The 22,352-nt window shown below is 39.6% G+C and overlaps 3 protein-coding genes across 7 annotated transcripts in view; 2 read left to right on the forward strand and 1 right to left on the reverse strand.

The window, feature by feature from the left end:
- The first annotated feature begins 2,300 nt into the window (after window positions 1-2,300).
- LOC123774318 (oxaloacetate tautomerase FAHD1, mitochondrial) lies at window positions 2,301-5,732 on the forward strand. Its single transcript, XM_045768479.2, has 4 exons — window positions 2,301-2,563; window positions 3,324-3,423; window positions 4,044-4,316; window positions 5,026-5,732. The coding sequence occupies exons 1-4, from the start codon at window positions 2,484-2,486 to the stop codon at window positions 5,242-5,244; spliced, it is 672 nt and encodes a 223-aa protein (XP_045624435.2). The 5' UTR covers window positions 2,301-2,483; the 3' UTR covers window positions 5,245-5,732.
- Window positions 5,733-7,014: 1,282 nt separating this feature from the next.
- Window positions 7,015-16,177, forward strand: LOC123774320 (uncharacterized). Of its 2 annotated transcripts, none has more exons than XM_045768488.2 (6): window positions 7,015-7,214; window positions 8,523-8,593; window positions 8,921-9,020; window positions 9,312-9,377; window positions 13,330-13,530; window positions 16,015-16,177. In XM_045768488.2, exons 1-6 carry the CDS (start codon window positions 7,071-7,073, stop codon window positions 16,093-16,095), a joined length of 663 nt encoding a protein of 220 aa, XP_045624444.1. In that variant the 5' UTR covers window positions 7,015-7,070; the 3' UTR covers window positions 16,096-16,177. The 2 variants fall into 2 exon arrangements, with proteins under 2 accessions (XP_045624444.1, XP_069163992.1); XM_069307891.1 differs by having other exon boundaries at window positions 7,037-7,553; window positions 7,681-8,593.
- Window positions 16,156-22,352, reverse strand: part of LOC123774319 (Leucine-rich-repeats and calponin homology domain protein) — a gene marked incomplete at its 5' end in the record, with an annotated part of 57,716 nt that continues 51,519 nt past the window's right edge. For all 4 annotated transcript variants that reach the window (XM_069307890.1, XM_045768487.2, XM_069307887.1 and 1 more), the window contains 1 exon segment: window positions 16,156-22,050. In XM_069307890.1, coding sequence (XP_069163991.1) covers window positions 21,916-22,050 — 135 coding nt within the window.

Here is a 22,352-nt window from a genome sequence, read left to right on the forward strand (position 1 = left end):
TTAGGAGTCTTCGGCTGTCGCCTGATTCAACTGACATCTTCAATTGACAGGTTCTTGAATTGACAGCATCTTGAATTGACAGCTTTTTCAATTGACAGCTTCTTGAATTGACAGCATCTAGAATGGACAGCTTCTTGAATTGACAACTTCTTCAATTGACAGCATCTTGAATTGACAGCTTCTTCAATTGACAGCATCTTGAATTGACAACTTCTTCAATTGACAGCATCTTGAATTGACAACTTCTTCAATTGACAGCATCTTGAATTGACAGCTTCTTCAATTGACAGCATCTTGAATTGACAGCTTCTTGAATTGACAGCTTCTTGAATTGACAGCATCTAGAATTGACAGCTTCTTCAATTGACAGCTTCTTCAATTGACAGCCCCTTAAAATGTTGGATTCAAATTATGTTAGATTAAGGATCTGCCTTAAACGTTACGCGTGTTAGTGGCCTTACAAGAATATAAAACTTGAAGTCTCTGTACTCCAATAAACCCAATGTACCTTCTTGTATATAAATAAATACATAAATAAATAAATAAATACATAAATAAATAAATAAATACATAAATAAATAAATAAATAAAAGGTAGAACATTGAAGCAAGTTCCGTGGGAGTTGCCAGGTGCGCGATGATGAGCGTATGGTGGCGACATCGTTCACCACTGATACGTACCGACGTACAGATAACACTTGTCACGTGCAGCATCACATGTACTAATGGTCACCACCTAAATATATCAGTGGTAAATAAATTAACCTGCAAATTGTTTTAATGCTTGCGTGATTAAGAGACACGAGGCGTGCCTGAATGATGCTAAAGATGGGGTGTTGAATTAGAAGTTCCAAGTTAGAATTGATCCAATTTGGTAATTAGCTCCTCAAGATTGTAAGTTGTTTAGCTAAATGAATTGTGAGGTTGAGTCCCTGAGCCCATTATGTGCCTCTGTAACCCTTTCCACTACCGCCCACGGGATGGGTATGGGGTGCATAATGAAGAAATTGAATTGCATTATTGACTGCATTATCTGGGGCGGATAGCAAACTTTTCCCGTTCCCAAGGTTGTAAAAATATACTAGCCTCCACTTGAACAGAACTCTTACGTCACCTCTGAATTTATTTATTTCTTTACTTATTTCTTTATTTATTTAAATGCAAGAAGGTACATTGGGCTTATGGGAGTACAGAGCATTGATGTTTTACATTCTTGTAAAGCCTATAAAGTCTCTTAAATATATATTTAAAATGCTTTCAAAATGCTGAACAATTTGGAGACACCTTTTTTAACAGGTCAGATGTAACACAAACAAGGAGCAATAGTGTCAAGCTCAACAAGCCACAATGTCGGACTGAAAACAGGAGATGCTTTTTCACCCACAGGGTTATAAACCCATGGAACTGCCTACCCGCCAGAGCCGTAACTGCCAAAACTCTGCTGAACCTCAAAATTCAGCTTAAAAACATCATCAGGAGAAATGGGGGACCTTTGACAAGCCGCTGGATTCCTGTCCTCATTGAAGCCACTAGTGTGTTAGTGGCTCTCAAGTAAATTTATATCTTTTTATCTCCATCATGGCGGCTGTATTTAATTGGTAATAACTAAACAGTTTACGAACTCAAAGCGCTAAGTGTTCGTCCATGATAATATTTCTTTACAGATAAAGTCGAACACGGGCCAGATTCACGAGGCAGTTAAACAAGCTCTTACGAGCCTGTACATCTTTTCTCAATCTTTGGCGGCTTTGTTTACAATTATTAAACAGTTAACGAGATCCGAAGCACCAGGAGGCTGTTTATAACAATAACAACAGGTGATTGGGTAGTTTTCATGCTTGTAAGCTGTTTAATAAATGTAAACAAAGCCGTTAAAGATTGAGGAAAGATGTACACGTTCGTAAGTCCTTGCGTAACTGCTTCGTGAATCTGGCCGGTGTTCATCTACACACGAACGTAGGGGGGCACCGCCCCACGGAAGCAGCTGGAAGATAGGCTCCGAGCTCTCAAGGCTGTTGCAGGTTATCACTCAGGCTATAATGCTAATGTCAGAATTGTCAAAATGATGCAGATCTTTAGTGGACTATACTGTAAATATGATTGCTTTAATCTGTGGAAGAATTAAACCCGAAACGCTATGCGTGCTAGTGGCTATTATATGTACTAGCTCTATCTTTAAATTCCAACATTATGTTTGTAACGCATCTTCAATGTATGTATCTTTACCCAAATAAAAAATCTAATCTAATCTAATCTGAAAAGTTATTATTGTTTAAAAATAGACGAGTTACCCCAACATTTTGAAACAGAGAGAACGGGAGGGGAAGACAGGAGAACAAGCGACCGGCGACGCCGTCATAACAACACCAGCTGTTTCTTTTTGTAATAAATCATTTTAGAACGTTACTAGAGTGGCGGAGTTGCCTCTGAGAGGACAGAACCTTCACGCAGACTGCGAGAGTTGTCTCCATAAAGATCCTGAGTATGGCAGGCCAAGCTGGGCACAACTTCAGCAAGTTTGTTCTCTGGGGGAGAAATATTGTTGCTGTTGGTAGGAACTACAGGTAGGCTTGCAAGGTCACCGTGATATGTTTATTCATAAGTAATGTGTAAAGATAGGGCCTATGACAAGCTGCCAGCTTTCTGTCCCCATTGAGGTCGTTGGAGATGGCCCTCGCATAAATTCAGGTTAGGTAAGATGCATCTAATTACCTTTTTGTAGTACCTTTCTCGACCCTAATTTGCCTTTTAATGTAATTGGCAGTATTACCTCATTTATTTCATATAGAACTGGAGTGTGGCTTCATAGTAACTATAGTAGTATTTTCTGGCCAGGTAACCTTGGTAGCTCTTTGAGCTTGTGACCCCAAAGCACTGTGATCATGTTAGGCATTGGATGACTTTTCGTACACTCTGGGATAAGTACCTTTTCAAAGATTATCTTGTCTCCTCAATTGGGCTCATGGAGATCAGACATCACACCACCGAGAAAAACAATCCCTAAGGCCCATAGAAGCATTACAAAATATTCGACTTTCCTACTCTATATGATTGGTAACATTGTTGTCGAGTAGCTACTTGAGTACCTTAGCAGTCACCTTACTAAATAGAGGGTATTAAGAGGATACCTCTCTCCCATGATCTCAATTCTTTATATCTATTTTTAACCAATACTTAAAAGCTACAAAGCAATAAGTATGCAACTGTGCCATTCCTAACTGCTGTCGTTTTGTAATTTGTGGATTTACACTGGACATTACCAAGATTGTTGTATTTATGGAAGGTGTCGGGTATACTGTATGTACCATATTGTAACGTTTTCAGAGACCACTGTGCAGAACTTGGAAATGCTGTTCCTACAAAGCCTTTGCTCTTCATGAAGCCTCCTTCTTCATACCTGGAAGAGGGCCTTGGACCCATATTGGTTAGACTATTTTTTTGTTTGTTTTTACAGCCAAAGATATACTTGATATACCAAAGATATAGCATTTCCATCATAAGAACTAGGGGTGGAGGCAGCCGGCTAACCCAACCTGCCTCCCTGAAATGCGCTAGTTTTGCGATCTTTTGATAATTTGTGCATGTTGTTGGAGTTCTTTTGGCTGTTTTGAGACTGCGGTCTCATTTCTAACCATGCAGTAGTTTGTTTTGGTTCGCTGACTTTCTGGGTGCTGTCTCTAGTGGTGGCAGACAGGAATAACATTTTAAATGTAATGTTATCATAGTACCGTTGCTCCCCTTGCATCTCTAAGGGGAAGGGGGGGGGGAGGGCCTGGTCCCCAGTAGGTCAATAAGAACTCCATGACTGATGGCATCTAGTAGTATGGTACTGAATTGGTGTAATAACTTCAGGAACTCTCTGGAGCTCACCCAGAAATTGGTATTTCATTACATTCAATGCTGATTTTTTATTTACTTTGATCTTTACAGTACTTTGTAATTTGATAATTTAAGCTACAAAACTAGCAAACTTTCTCTACAGCTCTGAAAGTGACGAATACTAATGATCTTCATAATTTGAATTCTTCTAAATTTTTCCAACAGATACCTCGAGGGAGTAGCAGCTGTCACCACGAAGTAGAACTGGGAGTGGTGATTGGTTCAGTGTGTCGAGATGTGTCCGAAAATGATGCTATGTCACGCGTTGCTGGATATGCGCTTGCACTGGATATGACAGCAAGAGATTTCCAGGAGGAGGCCAAGAAGACAGGGAATCCATGGACTATGGCCAAGTGCTTTGACACTGCACTTCCAATTTCCAGGTTTCTTTCCACTAAGGAACTGAGTGACCCTAGTGCTGTGAAGCTGTGGTGCAAGGTGGGAAATAGCAGATGTTATATATGTACAGTATTTTTAAATTAACACCAAGACAATATCCTTTATCCTACCATCTATAATTTTGTGTGACTGCTACCCCGGAGGCAAGAGGTGAAAATAATAATGCGAGGCTTTGGTACAAAAGAATGACTGGCCATGCACACTGAGGACTATGCTGCATTTTCTCTAGCAAAAAATTCAACTTGCCTCTCAGGAATTGGAGGTCTGAAATGTTCCCAACTGTGAAGCAGTAAAAAGTGATACAAAGGATCAAATTTAATATGAAATTATTATACGAGGAAATAATTTAAGATAGATGACATTGCAATGTTTTAATAATGTATATGTATGTGGTATGTATTAATTTTTAAAAAGGTATATAAACTAAATTGGAAGCTATATACTGCAATATGCAAGTACAGTAATCTTATACTAATGTTTATTAAATCAAGTAGGTTAGCAATTAATTGGTTTAAAATGATTAGACCATAGTGTAGGGTTACTCCTCATACACCTTAGTCTTTCAGTTACAGATGTCAAATTACATCCCAGCAGGCAAAATGTGCTGGAGTAATGTTGTATCAACATATGATCAGCATTGATTCAATGTTACATTAACGTCAGTTGCCCAGATTTGCAAATAATGGCATATTAGTAATACAATTACTTTACTGAATTTCCAAGAAGCTGATCTTTAGTTTACTTCCAGGTAAATGAGGAAATGAGACAAAATGGCACTACAGCAGATATGGTCTTCAGCATACCCTACCTCATTTCGTATATCTCGCAGTACTTCACGCTTCACCCGGGGGATCTCGTTCTCACTGGTACACCTGCAGGAGTTGGCCCAGTGCTGCCTGGCGACGTTATATCTGCAGGCCTGGGAGATCTTATCACAATGAAGTTCAATGTTGCTCAGAGGGAATAAACTATTGCTGTATAGTTATTATATTGGTCTTCCAAGAGTGCCTATTTTATCTTGTTAAAGAGCATCAAAAATTTTAAGTTTGTGTACAGTATTTTGATGTATGTACTACATCATATAAGAAACATTTAAAAAAAATTCACTACCTTTTGTAAGGTATAATTTTTGATCCATAATTTATCTAAATTTACCTAAGGGCTACTATCTCTCTAGTTGCCTCGATGAAGACGGGAAGCTGGCAGCTTGTCAAGTGTACCCTATTCATCCTGATTTTATCAAGCTGGATCCTTAAGGTTGTCCTGCTTTGTGTGATATAAATTACAGTTTCAATGCATATAACCAATAATGGTTTCAGAATAAATTGCTCAATGTAGTGCTCATATTTTTACAATTTTGCATATTTTTATGGAGAAACTGTTAATGTACAATTTGTGAAACTATTAGCAGTTTCACACTAAAATAATAAAATCGATACAATGTACAAATGAGAAGTGGTGTTTTTTATTTATTCTTTGTTTTAATGTTTTGCTTTAAGCCATTCAAGAGGTGGCACGGGCATGAAAGTGGTATTCAAATGTAGATGCAATGAGCCCAATAGACTCTAGAACCTGTACACCAGTCGATTGGTGACCGAGAGGGAACCAGAGTGCCGAAGCTCAACCCCCCTCTCCCCACAAGCCCAACTAGGCAAGTACCTTGTTGACGCTCTGGATACATGTTACCCAACATGTGGTCGTAATAGAACGTCGCATTTTGACCCATACTTTTAAGGCCAAAATTCGTACTAGAAAATGGTAGCAGTTTGTGAAATTGACATCCTGTCCCATTTTCTGTTTTGGGTCCTATGGTAGGTTAGGATAAGGGGCACTTAAGTACAAGAGTTTCTTGATGTTTGGAAACCTTAGGAGGTTGGGCTGTATTACATTTAGTACCATCCAAACTCGTTTGGTAGAAATAATTAATCTTTAAAAATGGGATTTAATCATAAACATTTGAAAATGGGATTAAATATGCAATCATTAAAAATGAAAAGCAAAAAGGTCCTTTTCCTTATCAATTTGCTGCTAGGTAATGTTAATTTGGTAATTATGACATGGGTTGTTATGCTTCACATACAAGGACTTGCATGTTTTGAAATTAAAAAAAAACATTTGCCAGTCGTTTGGCAAATGCTCTTCATTTTAAGTTCTTCCTACATTGTGGCTTAAAATTCAACAAGTCACAATAGAGGATACAAAATAGGAGATACTTTTTCACCCATAGGGTTAAACCCATGGAACCACCAACCATCTGAAGCCATTAATCTCGAGACATTACATCAGTTCAGAAGCCAGTTAGAGAAAATCCTTAAGAACAATAGGGGGAAATCTTTGACAAATAGCATTTAGGTAAAATTGATAGTGGGATTTCTTCCCATTGGGGTTGTTGTACATTGTTATAGTGGCATTTACATTACGAGTTTCGTCTTCATAATAACCTTACCAGGCTGGGATGAGAAAATAATTAAGGTCGGGGCTAGATTCACGAAGCAGTTATACGAACCTGTACATCTTTTTTCAATCTTTGGCGGCTTTGTTTACAATTATTAAACAGTTAATGAGCTCCGAAGCACCAGGAGGCTGTTTATAACAATAACAACAATTGATTGGCACGTTTTCATGCTTGTAAACTGTTTAATAAATGTAACCAAAGTCGTCAAAGATTGAGGAAAGATGTACACATTCGTACGTGCTTGCATAACTGCTTCGTGAATCCGGCCTCAGATTATCACAGAAAACGGAAGCGACGAGATTGAGAGTAAGCGACCACCACAACAACTTCCAGTCAACATGATGTTCAGTGCAGAAGACCTAGATAACTCTCCTCACGAGGCAAACATGATGCCGGCGTTTGCTTCAGCTGAAAATGGCACCGAAGATAAGTACTATAAGAAATATAACGCCATCTTAAGGAGGTGCAGTTGTATTCAGAAGGTAAAGATTGGCTGTGTTGGTTGTACTCCTCTCTTGATTATCTTGAGATGATTTCGGGGCTTTAGTGTCCCCGCGGCCCGGTTCTCGACCAGGCCTCCACCCCCAGGAAGCAGCCCGTGACAGCTGACTAACACCCAGGTACCTATTTTACTGCTAGGTAACAGGGGCATAGGGTGAAAGAAACTCTGCCCATTGTTTCTCGCCGGCGCCTGGGATCGAACCCGGGACCACAGGATCACAAGTCCCGCGTGCTGTCCGCTCGGCCGACCAGCTCCAATGCCTATAGATGTTGTTGCCTTAGATCAGCTACTGGGGGAAAAAAATTGCAAGTAACAGGAGGCTGCGAGCAGCCGCGTCTAACAGCCTGGTTGATCAGTCCAGCAACCAGGAGGCCTGGTCGACGACCGGGCCGCGGGGACACTAAGCCCCGGAAGCACCTCAAGGTAGCCTCAAGGTAGGTAGGTAGCTATGGTGAGCCTTAGATGGCTTACCTGGCAAAGGAGTCGGGCCTGTAGAGTGAACTGCGTTCTTGTTCCATATTGCATCTTTTCTATCTTTTTCTCAGCAATATTTGGCTTGAGCTTGTTTCTAAAGCTACCGAGCCTATTTATTTTGAGGCATTGATTTATATTTGCATTTGCTAGCTGTTCTTCCCATCTTATTTCTGTGAGGCCTTGGTTTATTAGTTTTGAGTTACTGTAATCTGTTTATTATTGAAATTGAATTTGCTGAATGTTCTTCCTCTACGAATCTCATCACAGTGGTCATACAATTCAAATCACTTATCTTGTTCTGCCTTGAGTACTGCTCGATACTGCTTTCCCTTTCAGAACAGAAGTGATTGCCGAAGTAGAAAGAATACATCTATGGCATGCATAAACACGATAAAACACCTAAATTATTGGGAATATCTCGATAATTGCATGCGAAATAAAAAAATTTGCACGATGAAATTAGGCGGTAGAATGTAGGGAAATATAAGTATATGAATGGCAACACTTTTAATTTGGCTCCAATCATGTTTGTAACAATATTTGTGTAGATTGAAACATTAGGAAAAACTGAGATAGCTATGTATTTTTCTTGTGTTGCAAAAATGCATTATATAAATGTGTCTTGAAGGCATCTCCATTTGCAACAAATCTCTGGATGCAACTAATTGGAGTTGGTCTAGTATAGTTCACCTGATTAAGGTTGCACTTTACTGTATATTATGTATGTATTATATTTATATATTGTTAAACTGTAGTTATATTGAATTACAATATATTACAATACAAAATGATATTTTGTTTTAATCATTTGAAGGAAAATGAAATGCTGGTGAATCGTGTGTATCAGGTGAAGAGGATTGTGCGCCGCCTGAGAAAGGAAAGAGAGTGAGTGTTACACTGATGTTTCCATCCCATTGTACGGTAGAGTGACGGTCTCGCTTCATGCAGGTCGGCGTTCAATCCCCGACAATATGATAATTAATTAATTTTGTTGAGGGGGGACTGTCAATGTGTGTGTGTGTATACTCTGAAGGATAGTAAATAACCTGGGTTGAGTTTCAAGGAAAAAAAAAACGGGTTTTTACCAATCCTGTCCAAATAGTTAACAAATTAAATGGGGAATCCGCATGACAATTGGCACACAGGAAGAAATCGAAGATAGCAATTAAAATGGTGTAAAAGTTAATTATTGCAATTTTTTTATTTCCTCAGATTTCTAATGGAGGAGCTTGATAAGCGAGGTGACAATTACAGAACTTTGCCCTTAACAATTGCCATTGAAGAGGATGACAAATCCTTTGCTTTGCCACAGGTAGGAGACATAATATGGTGTTTAGACAATTGTCATAATGTAACATTTTTATCCATGGTAGTGCATGTGTATATCATGTCATATATATACAGTAGTCATGTCACTTTAATTATAATCCATCAATTTATTGTAATGAACTCTATATGTAGAATGTATTTATTGATATGATTGATATTAATGTTAATATTTTGTATAATTTTGTGTACATTAAAAATTTTGGAAAATACAAATGCTGTTTTATATTTGACTGTAGCTGCATATTCCGTCATTTCAATACGAATCATTGCACAGACATCTAGCCTCCCAGCGCTGGGAAGACCAAGAAGTTCCAGCTCAACCTCAAGTGTCAAACGTCAGGTGAGTCAAGAAAACATCAAAATATAATGTGTATGGTATGTGTGTGGTAACCATATGCCCATTTCTTTGCTAGCCTTTCATGCAGTACCTTCTTGAGGTTATCTTGAGAGGATTTCGGGGCTTTAGTGTCCCCGCGGCCCGGTCCTCGGCCAGGCCTCCACCCCCAGGAAGCAGCCCGTGACAGCTGACTAACACCCAGGTACCTATTTTACTGCTAGGTAACAGGGGCATAGGGTGAAGGAAACTGCCCATTGTTTCTCACCGGCACCTGGGATCGAACCCAGGACCAAAGGATCACAAGTCCAGCGTGCTGTCCGCTCAGCCAACCGGCTCTACCTAATCAAAAGCTTTAGCTAAATCCATGTATCTACCAGAAATCCTTTATCTGAGAAGCTGTTTACCATTTGCAAAAATATGAGCAGGTTTGTAAGGCAGGATCTGTTTTTAACGCACCCATGTTATGTTGATTTTACAAGATAGTTTGCTGTGCGATGGGGAATGTTTCCTTCCCTTGGGATTCTCTCCATGAGCTTGCAGATGTGTGAAGTCAAACTGATTGGACAGACTGCCGTGGTCTTTCTGTCTTTTTTTGAAAATAGGGGTGACATTTTCATATTTCCAATCTATGGGAACTATCCCGGGTCCAGAGATTTTCTGAAAAACGATTTCAGCGGTATGCATGTTGTTACAAGGAGTGGGCTGGGCTATCCAGGGGGCTGCTAGGGGTTCAGGAGAAAGAATAGTCAGTCTCTCTGACTCACATAACTCACCGGAGTCATTTGGTCCCAAAGGTGAGGACCACGTAATGCTCACCACTGCAGGTCTATGCTCCCACCACCTGGGTGCCACTGATTCACCCTGGGAGCCCTTCAGTCAATCACAGGGCAAACTGCTACCAGCAGTTCCGGCCTTGCCCCACGGAGAAGTGAAGAAAGACTCGGGAATACTCTCAACAGCACTTCCTCCGAGTCTTGCCCGCCGTAACAAAAGGTTGCAGGTCTCTCTTCCACACTTGCGTTTCTATACTGTCTAACAAGGTCGCCAGCTGGGTTAATATCTCTGCACCCCCAGCAGTGCAGTTCAGTGGTTGTGCACTATGTGGCTTGATAGCATACGTGTTGCTACATTCAGTGTTAAATCAGGATTGCCAGCCTAGGGTACATTCTATAAATATGTGTTGCTCTCATACTGCCAGCCACTAGGATACTTTCATATAAAATCTTATTGTTCATATGTGGGGGCTATAATATCACTCATGTATGCTCATAGAGATATATGGAGGCACTCAGACACGTCGAGAAAATGTATGGCATTTATTAATGAAAAATACTAGCTGCCCTGCATTCTATTGATGATCCATTGATGATCCAGTAGCGTGTTGCAGGGCCTCAGGTGTTGTGAAGCAATCGCGTCTTTTCCATGCCACTCCCTAAGTTCAGGTCTTCCAATCCAGGTACAACCAGTGGTCACTGAGCCAGTCACTGTGTACACATGTTCCTTCCACGAGGCGTTTCCTCCTTGACCTAGAAACGGTGTCTTCCCTCCAACCTCGGTAGATGTGACCTGGTCACTGCAGACCTGCTCGTCACACCAACTGGACTCGCGAGCGCCAGGTATGCCCTCCCGAGTCGTCGCCGACTTAAATCCTCAAGTCTTGGCACTCCTTTGCCCACTAAACTTGGCTTCTTCGTGCTCCCCAAGAACACAGTGTCTTCGACAATAATGGTGGACTGCGATGGCTGCTTATAATCCACTGAAAGAGGCTCCCAGAGCTATTTGATGCACGACTGCTCGCATCAACAGTCAGATCGGCTCTCAGCGACGCCTCCGCAGGTGCCGCCAGGGGCTCTCGGTTATATCACGGTGGGCCATGATTGGTCGGCTACTCCACGTGACCTCTGCCAGCCAATTGCCAGCTGGCTGGCGTCGTCCACAAAATGGCCAATTTGCAGGCAGGGAACACCATTTTGTTTGTACCAAGGGCGCGATTTCCTCCCTTACCTACAAACTTATAAACAAAAATTTCTCCCCAATTAGGTGACCAATCTGGTCACCTTATATATCAAGAGACTCCCTGCACCTCGGAATCAGCAGGGTCAGCGGATATGACTTAAAGCCAGATATGGGGAGAAATAGGAGGGGGCTCTGTAACAATAGTTCCTCTTCCTTTATGACTTTGGGTTGAATTCCATCTACACGTGCAGCTGTTGAGTTTTTTTTTACTTTGTCATTACTTGTCCTGATTATGTCACGTTATGGGTATATCCCTTAATTCCTTCTCTTCACCTCCTCCATACATTTGTGTGGGTACTGATGTCATTTAATGTGTCTAGTGTAAACACTGATTAAACTTGATATTATTGCCTACTGGGGATCAGAGCCAGAACTTTGTTCCCCTCAGAGGTGCAGAAAATGGGGGATTGTTATAATCATCCTTGCTTGGAAAATGTCCAGAAAGTAAGCAGAGCAACACAGACAATTACAAGTTTCAAAGAAAATGGAGCACCAAAACAAAACGACCTCTACACAACTGCTCACAACGGCCAACTACACAGCTCAAACCAAACTGGCTCGAAACTAGCTCGAACCTCCTGATTGCAAATGGCCCCCAACAGGTGATGGTACTATGGGAGTTCCATAACTGCACCCTCTTTGCCAAAGTCCTGTCACTGATGTCTGTGTATACAGACCTCCCCGAACCGGTTGTGACAAGTCCCACTTTTTGACAAGAAAAGTGTAGGCCATTGTGACATTAATCTGAAAATAGAGCAGTGGCTGTTCTGGCTGGTGTTGTGCCAATCACATTAAATAATAAAAAAAAGTAAAATAGAGTAAATAAGACTGCTTGTGACCTCTACTGTGTGAGAGTTGCGGGTAATACAAAGAAAACACACACTTGAAACATTAAATATAGCAAAAATTACTTTAATAACAAACAAGCCCCTTATCAACTTGGCAATAACACAATATAAAAGAAATATAAACACAGGTGAATGTTACGTTAAGCAAAAGAAAGGTGCAAATTAATACTTTATACAAGAGCTGCTCGAGCCTACCAACACCCAGGGGAGTGAGAGTAGACGTTGCAGCTTGGAGCACGAAGGGTATTCTGAGGACTGGACGTCGGTGAGCTCCTTATATATGCGGCCCAGGCCAGCATAGATGGCGCTGATGTCGTGAGTAACCATCGGTTGACAATTAAACAAGCAGTTAGTGAGTGGCGCTGGGTCTCTGCCCAGACAGCAGGTGTTCTGGTTACTAGAGGGTGGACAGGGGGGGGGGTGGTGTCTTGTCTAGACACTGAGGCTTTTGAGCACATATTGTTGTATTTGTTGATTCCTTATGTTGGAGCATGCAGATACGTTGGTGAATAGTAGGTAAAGTGAACAGGCAGGATCTTCTGCCTAAGCAGGAGATTACCGTAACACCATCCTTTGCACTCTGTTCTGTGGGATCCATTTGCTTGTGTGTCGTTCTTAATCTTTAGTATTTACTTCACGTGCATGTGTTTACAAGCCTCACTTGTTGTGCAGACTTTGTTTGAATTTTACTTTGAACAGGAAGTGCTTAGGGAAGCTCTTCCCTAAGCACTTGTTTAGCATGGCCCTTATACCAATAGAGTAGGTTCACTGGTGTTCCTGAGTTCACCTCTGAGAGGCCAGGCTACAGTGTGGAGAGCCTGGCGCCTCTATGCTGTAGTATAGAGTAGTGTAGTGCCTCGGAGGGCAGTGCTCTCATCCTAGGTAGTGCATGGGTTTTTGACTCCTCCTGTGACAGCCTGTAGTTGAGGATTTTGGGGTTTATTGTTGTGGGGTTTGCTAGGGTTTAGGTACTTTATCATATGGCACACGCTGACACCCTTCATAGCCAGGGTTTTGCTGTAGGCTGTGTTTCATTTCATCAACATAGGAAAATAACAAGATGTAGCTTTTAATTGTGTTATTCATAACAGTCGCAGATGAAGCGAGAGAAGATGGAGCGTGATCCATCAGCACCAAAGCGTCCGAACAATGCATTTCTTCAGTTTTGTCAGGAGCAGCGAGACAGCACCACAGCTCAGCACCTTCAGCAAACAGGAAGACCCCTTGACAAAAAACAGTTAACTAAGTTACTTGCTGCACGCTGGAGTTCCCTGTCAGAAGATGACAAAAAGGTAAGAACTGTTTTGTTGTAAACTGTTATCACCTAAAAATAAAAACCAGTCATATACTGTAGCACAGTATCTGAATGTATATCATGAATATATAATTTTGCATTCACAGTATTCTTGATTATTTTCTTGCATCAAGGATTGAACACAGGTTAGTAAAAACAATATTAATTCTTGATTTTTCAATAGCATTTAAATTAGAGCTCCTTATTCATTGAAGTATTAGCATGGGAGAAGTTATATGGAAGATTATTATGGTACAATCTCTCACCAGTTTATGCATTGGCCCCACACATGATTAACATGTGGGCACTTAATGGAACACAAATCTGCACCATACTTTTTTTTTCTACCACAAACGTGGCCACACATTTACAATGCTAACCAGCATATATACATTTTCTTCTGTCCTCCATGGACAGGGTTAGAGATGTGTTAAACATATAGTTCAGGGATTTATTGAACAATCAACCACAGAAGGTGATTCGGTGCTTTTAAAATGCTAAGCTAACCTTCATACGTAAATACATAGATACACAGATTTACGCATGTCCTACATAAAGTGTTCGATGTGTCTTTTACATGGTGTCATGAATGTTTCTGCACTGTACTGTCTGAGCTGTTTGGTCTCCTAACAGTCATGAACCTTGTAGAATGCCCTTATTTTTAGGATTTAAAATCTTGCTTTTCCACTGTACCTTTTGAGTCATTTGCCCCTCAATACACTCTGTGAATCTGATTTATTTAACATTGCTAGTTTTGTCTCTGCCATCTTGAATACTATCTAGAACCCTGTGAATATTCTGACACAGACAATGCTACATAGCCTAACAGACTTGGCAGATTCTTTTCATAATTACTTGAATATATTAGAAAATGGGGAATTGAATGTGAACAGCACACATAATATGGTGTGTGATAGGGATGAGTGGCAAATATTTTGCGGATTGAATGTGTGTGTACTGTAGAGGGCAATTTCCGAGATACTGTACACCCACTGTAATCTCAATACTGTCGTGATGCTGTGTTAGTACGTACTTAATTCTCCTTGAAACTATAGTATAGTATTTTAAAGAAAGATGAATCCCCCATCCCTGGATTGGTTAGTTGACAATGACAATGGGGGATAATGACTTCTCAGTGTGTTATACTTTAGTGTGTAAACTTCACTATCCAAGCATGCTGTTATGAATACTGTACCTGAATTCTCTGAACAATGCATTTATTTTTAAGAGGATGCTATTTATGATGGGAATAAATAAAATACATCAAACTTGTTGTATTAAGATCACAAAGTTCCTCTGGCAGAAGTTATGAAATTTTGCATCTAAACTCTAGAATCCTGTGAACGGAATTACCAAGTCGTCCATACAGTATGTGAGTAAATCTTTCTATGGTAAGGAATTTTAGTTATTTCAGATGACATTTCTCTCGTGGGTTCTGCCATGCTGTGGCGAGGAAAGGGGTCCATGCAAATCCCTCGGACTGGTGTGGGTTGTTTGGATTCCCTCCGACACACTTGCTAATTAATCACCCGTTTCTGCGCTGACTTGTGCTTAACCTCCATCTTTGCCCTAGTAGGTGATAGCATATGGCTAAGGTGCAACAACTTTAAATCATTCACATGATTATTGAAATCTCTGGCTCAAATTTTAGCAGTGGGTGACCAAGCCCTTGAGTCGGCTTGACCTGATCTCTAACTTTACCCCTTCCCTCTGTTTTTTAGCCTTCTTCAGACAATGACCATTTACCTGCTTAATACCTGCTTGATGGGGTTCTGGGAGTTGTTCTACTCCCCAAGCCCGGTCTGAGGCCAGACTTGAGTGACTTTGGTCCACTAGGCTGTTGCTTGGAGCGGCCCACAACCACCACAGCCTGGTTGGTTCGGAACTTCTTGAAGAAAATTATCTAGTTTTCTCTTGAAGATGTCCATTTGTTCTGGCAATATTTCTTATACTCACTGGAAGGATGTTTATACAGTGTTCTTTGCCTATGGCATCCCTTATCTTCATTGACTATTCTGCATTTTCTTCCATATAGTTCACTCCAGTATGTTATTTTACTGTGTAGTTTTGGTACACACATTTAGGCTGATGTCCTATACTATGGCTCTTCTACATATTCCACAGCTTTGCCAGCGTCCCATCATCATCTTGATGCTCTGTATCATAAGAGGTTGTGCCTTGGCTCTGGTGCCTTTCATTCATCCACAGTCCAGTTGGGAATTAATGTCCCCACATTTCCTAGTGGTCGTGAAGGCTTTTAACCCTTTCAATCGGTGGTAGTTGAAAGCCAATACAAGCTGTTTCGAGTATTATTTGGGACCTTTTAGACTATCCTGCAATCCAGATGGTGCTAAGCCATCTTTCCCAGCTTGTTGCCTTTGATAAGTACTTCAGATGGCAGTTAAACCTTTAGCATCCTTTCATTTTATTAAGCATGAACTTGTATGAAGACAAATTTTAATTAATTCGTTCTCTTCCCCAGTTATATGCTGGAAAGTACGAGCGAGATAAGGAGCGTTATGCAGGAGAGAGGAAAGTGTACGACAACAGGAAGGTTGAGTAGCTGTCACGTGGGGTTAAACAACCTATTATACAATGTAAAGGAATGGATAATAAACTGTACTTATGTATGTCTTTGGTGAATATTTATTATTTTCTATTTACATTCATCTACAAACACAGCATCGTCTACACATTTTACAATAAATGGAAGTTGAGCTGAATGTAATGGGAAATGAACAAAACCATATAATGTATTTACACTATCCATTATATATATATCTCGGACTTAGTGTCATCTGTAAGCAGTCACAGTATATATACTGTGTATATATTTATATTAAAAAAAAAGTATGGGGCAATTTACTATTAAGTACAATTCTTAAAAAATGTAAAAATATATTGCACTCTTGACCAGCTCAAATACCAACATTGAGGGGCACTCTGGAGACCCTCTTAACAAACTCGAAATATACATTGCCAATATAAAAGAAGGATGCAAGCATGGAGACTTGAGATTCAAGACCTTGTACAAAATATACACTATAGATTGTGTGCCTATTGTAAGTGTGTGTTTCTGTAGCCACAACGCTTAAATTTACAAAAATAGCCAGTTTGTGGTCTGTTACAAATTTCTGGACAGGACGAGTCCACCCCACGATGAAGCATAATGTACTGAAATCATAAGTTGCTTGTGTGTGTGGAATTTCTTTTAAGACTGTTTTATGTAGAAAGATGTAAGCCTACTTATGAACAAAATCACAAGAAATATGAGCATAACACTTGTCCAAAACTGGGCCCTCTTCAACAGGTAATACAGTCGGGTTTATTCTAGACTTGGTCAGGAATTCCGGACTTGAATCTCGGGCAGGAGATAAATGGTTGGGCACATTTCCTATCACCTAATGTTCCTGTTCACCAAGCAGCAAATAGGTAGGTCCCCAGGAGTCAGCCTGTGGGGTTCTATCCTGGGAAAGGTCAGTCATTTGACCTTAGGTGTGGTGGACCTCAAGATAAAACATGTATATATATACATATACACAATGTGCTAAACATAGAATGTCACTGCCTTGCAATAAATATCAGCCTCATTTCATAATCTCTTGCAAATCTGATGTCTACTGTCCTAATGAAATTACAAAATTTTAAGTGCTGTATAGTTTGTAAATGTACATTGTATTATATTTCATAACATTATTATAATTGTAAAACTCTTCCCAGTAACTTTGAAGATCGTTTTATATTTATAAGCTCGGAAGAATGCTCCATATCTGACCCTACTGCACAAGTCGGTGAAGGATGAGTTAGACACGTACAAATTCAGTGTGTGGCAGCCCATAGCACCTACCTCCTCTGTCATTATGAGAGCTCCGTCAACGAAATATGCTGCCCCGAGCCACACATTCTTAATACTATACTAACCTTGGATATCCATGTAATCGATCATATGAATAATGGAAACGATATAGATATAAATCGCTGCTGCCTCTCGTTAGCATATTTATATCAATATACAGGCAAATAGAATTGGCCTCGTATGGGCCGATACGCCTATTGAAATTTCTTCATTATTATGTTCAAATGATGACTGGTTGATCGGGTATACTTCATTACAGCCACAGAATTGTATCCATACAATCATTATACATATGTATTTATACTGGATTTTTATACCATAACAATTGCTGCATTACCATAGTAACATTTACAATACCTGCATTTCCACAGTAAGGAAATCATAAAACAATTGCAGGAATTTTTCATGTGTCAAGGTAAACTTCACTAGATCCATATAGAGCTATTACATCCATATTAGCATCAGTGACATAAAACCCAGACAACAATGGTTTAAATTAATGTATGTTTAATGTATAAATTAACATTACCCTGTAAATCGATGCAAGATGATGATAATCACACTTTGAGAGTTAAATCTGTTAAGTTTACATTTCTTGTGTTTTCTTGTTCATAACTGTTTACATTTTGACTATTACACTGGTCTTTATATATAAACCACTAAAGTTGCCCAAGCCATTATCTGGGAGTTGACTATCAGTTCTTCCCACACCACATACTGTATAATGTGCAAATAAACTGTGATGCTAATATTTTCATTGTCTCGAACACTGACCAGACATCTCAACAGGTGCCACTTGCCGCGGGCCACCCATTCTGTACCTACACATGCCTTGGTCTTTTTGTTGACCAGACCACACACTAGAAAGTGAAGGGACGACGACGTTTCGGTCTGTCCTGGACCATTCTCAAGTCGATGACTCATCGATGGAGTCATTTTGTGACTCATTGCTTGGCTTTTTTGTTGCTGTGTACAAACAACAGAACTTTCAACCATGGATTTACTGCCCAATAACAGACTATTGATTCACCACGACAGATAATAGTATAGCAGTGTTGTTAGCAGCTTCAACAAGTGACAACACAAAGGCAAATGACGAGGTATCCAGTACTAATCAAGATATAGAAATTGCTAGAAAAGGTGAACATTTCTAACAACATTAGACAACTGTGTCCATTATTTATAAGAGTAAGAATAACAGTGGAATTTTATGCCACAATTTTAATTACTAATAGGGTGATGGAGTTGATGCAAAATGTGTAAGCTTAGAATAGTGTGTATGGAAAATGAAGTTGGAGCAGTACAAGCAGCCCAAAAAAACTTTTTGAAATTGCATTTTTATTAAATATTTAAAAAATAAAATGCATGATATTTCCAGTTGTTCTGGTTAATAAATAGTAATCATTGATGACCAAACCACACATCAGAAAATGAAGAAATGCCAACATTTCAGTCCGTCCTGGACCATTATGAAGTGAAGTAAGCAATAACATTGATAATGGTTCAGGATGAACCTAAATGTTGGCGTTTCTTCATTTTCTGATGTGTAGTTTGGTCATCAATGATTACTATTTATTAACCAGAACAATTGGAAATATGCTTTTTATTTTTTAAATATTTAATAAAAATACAATTTCAAAGTTTTTTTTGGCTGCTTGTACTGCTCCAACTTCATTTTCCATACACACTATTCTAAGCTTACACATTTTGCAACAACTCCATCACCCTATTAGTAATGATAAATATAGATATCCTCATGACAGTCCTTAAATTCTTTGTCCCCCATCTCAATATGGAGTGGAAGGAGACTGTTTCAATGTTGGCATTTAATAAGACATTCTTTGAGAGCCAAACTAGGGGCTCACCAATGTAAGATAGGACAGCTAGGCAAACAGCCACCTCGTTGGAGTGGGCCTCTATGATGTGGATGCTATTCTGGCTGGGAGTAAACGAACATGAACATCCACAGTCCATGTGGAAATTATCAGGGTGGGTATAGTCTTTAGACTATAAACATCAAAATATATGGGTCAGATAGCAGGGCCAAACAGGTCCTGGAATGAAGTAGTCATTGTGGGAAATGTATGCATTCAATGTTGAGGACATCACCTCAAACCTCACAGATGAAGATAAGCAAAAAAAAATGCTGTAGTAACCTTCAAAGTTCGAGTCACTCCAGTCAGCTATAGAGTAATCGCTGATTGAAGTCAGCGATCACTCCACCGGTTAGTCCCAACTGGCCTTAGCCAGTACACTTTCTAAATTAATATTGATAACTTTCAAAGTATAATTTTCAAAAGGCTGCAAAAATACCTCTTAATTATGTGTCCTAAGGCCATCAAATAATGACAAAATTCATCGTCTGATATTTGCACTTCAGGTGACTTGCGTCTCGGTAAAAGATAAAAGAAAACAACTTGTCCTCTCCAAGCAATACATAATTCATAGCAACTTTAATGCACCTAAAATAGTTTGGGAACAAATTTGTTTCTTCACATACTATAGTCAATTGCTTTGTTTTGGTCCTGATAATTTAGTGTGCCCAGTTGATTGCTTGGGTACTTTATACCCTACAGGGGTATGGATCCTATCATCCCAGATAATGTCTCGGTAACACTAGCTATATATATCACTAATACATAATGTTCATATTTTGTATATTAGTATTATTATAATATATATATATATACAGTATATATATAATTTGTGTATAGTGTAAGAAACTAAATTTAAATGTTTTATCAGTTAAAAAGCAAACAAAATGTCTTAAGAGATTTATGCCTTGCAAGTAACCTCATGCTTTTTATACTAAAAAAAAGTAATGAAAACTATGCCAGTCTTAAAAGTTACACAACTTTTTATATCAAATGTTCCAATGGATGGCACAGGAAAGTACTTCTACAAATAATTTCATTCGTACCAACTTGCTAGTGTAATCCATCGGTCCTACAAAATACTTTACACAATGGACTGTTTTTCTTACATTCATTTCTGGAAATGTAGCAGGTGATATCCAGCTCAAGTAGCAAGCACAGTGGTTGCAAGTACGATGCTCAGAGAGCCGAGTAACAAGCACAGTGGGTGCAAGTACAATGCTCAAAGAGTCAAGTAACAAACACAGTGGGTGCAAGTACAATGCTCAGAGAGTCAAGTAACAAACACAGTGGGTGCAAGTACAATGCTCAGAGAGTCAAGTAACAAACACAGTGGGTGCAAGTACAATGCTCAGAGTCAAGTAACAAGCACAGTGGGTGCAAGTACGATGCTCAGAGAGCCGAGTAACAAGCACAGTGGGTGCAAGTACAATGCTCAGAGAGTCAAGTAACAAGCACAGTGGGTGCAAGTACAATGCTCAGAGAGTCAAGTAACAAGCACAGTGGGTGCAAGTACGATGCTCAGAGAGCTGAGTAGCAAGCACAGTGGTTGCAAGTATGATGCTCAGAGAGCCGAGTAACAAGCACAGTGGGTGCAAGTACGATGCTCAGAGAGCCGAGTAACAAGCACAGTGGGTGCAAGTACAATGCTCAGAGAGTCAAGTAACAAGCACAGTGGGTGCAAGTACGATGCTCAGAGAGCTGAGTAGCAAGCACAGTGGTTGCAAGTACTATGTTCAAAGAGCCGAGTAACAAGCACAGTGGGTGCAAGTACGATGCTCAGAGAGCTGAGTAGCAAGCACAGTGGTTGCAAGTACTATGTTCAAAGAGCCGAGTAACAAACACAGTGGGTGCAAGTACGATGCTCAGAGAGCCGAGTAGCAAGCACAGTGGTTGCAAGTACAATGCTCAGAGAGCCAAATACAAATAAAAATATAAAAAATGACTAAAGGAACACTTTAAAAGCACACCACATCTTTATGTATAAAATAAACTTAGGAATGATTGAAGACAAGTGAGCAAATGAGTCATGGATGATGAAATCCTAACCAGTAATGAATAAAAGTAATAAATGATATGACATTCACAGTTTACAACAGCACGTTCCACTGGCTGAGGATGATACATTGCCTTTGGCTTGAAGAAAGCAAGCAGGGGAAGCACAGTATTACTGGCGTCAAGTGGCTTGACCACCATCTACCACAAACTCAAACTTTCCTTTAAATCTTATAACATCAAAAGGAATATACAGTATGTATATGTGTGTATGTATACATGTGTATATATATATATATATATATATATATATATATATATATATATATATATATATATATATATACTTTATATAAAGTATGTATGTACATACATATGTAACCTGCACACCTATTGATTGACGGTACATACATGCATACATATCCATACACACACACACACACACACACAGAAACTTTCTGGAATCAAAAGTATTACAATAACTTGGGATTACATTTGCTGGTGTTGAAAGATAACTTCCGAGTGTATGCAAACTTTATCCTCACTTAATTACTGAAAGCTGAGTTACACTGCACAATTACAGTCATCCCAGGACACTGATGAATCATAGTTAGATAATTTAATACTGGGAGTAAGAGAAGGGAGGTCACGAAAAGTCTCATACTGGAGTTTGATTTCGGGGAGAAATGGGCGTGTGGCGTCCTTGATAGAACTGCAGCAGTCTCTCGACGGTGATGGCCACACGTACGGTCCCCCTCTCTTCCAGAATATCATGAGCAGTGCAGGTGTATTCCTGTCAATAACGCACTATATGTAAATAACATCATTACCTGGGAAAAGTAACAACTCCAATCATTGCTACTTAGTATTCTGAGAATATTTTGAAAGTAAGTAAGTAATTATAAAAAAAAAGGCACCAAACCGGGAAGGCTATGTAGCACCATCAAATGTGCGGAATAATCAGAGGGCGCTAAATAGAATATTTTGAAAACTAATTATTAATTGTGTCTGAATTAGACACTGAATAATAAGTACATTATGTTGAATATTAAATAATTATTAAGGAAAAGCAATAATCTGAACTATTTTCTTACA

Source organism: Procambarus clarkii, chromosome 61 (assembly GCF_040958095.1).
Source record: "Procambarus clarkii isolate CNS0578487 chromosome 61, FALCON_Pclarkii_2.0, whole genome shotgun sequence".
NCBI lineage: Eukaryota > Metazoa > Arthropoda > Malacostraca > Decapoda > Cambaridae > Procambarus > Procambarus clarkii.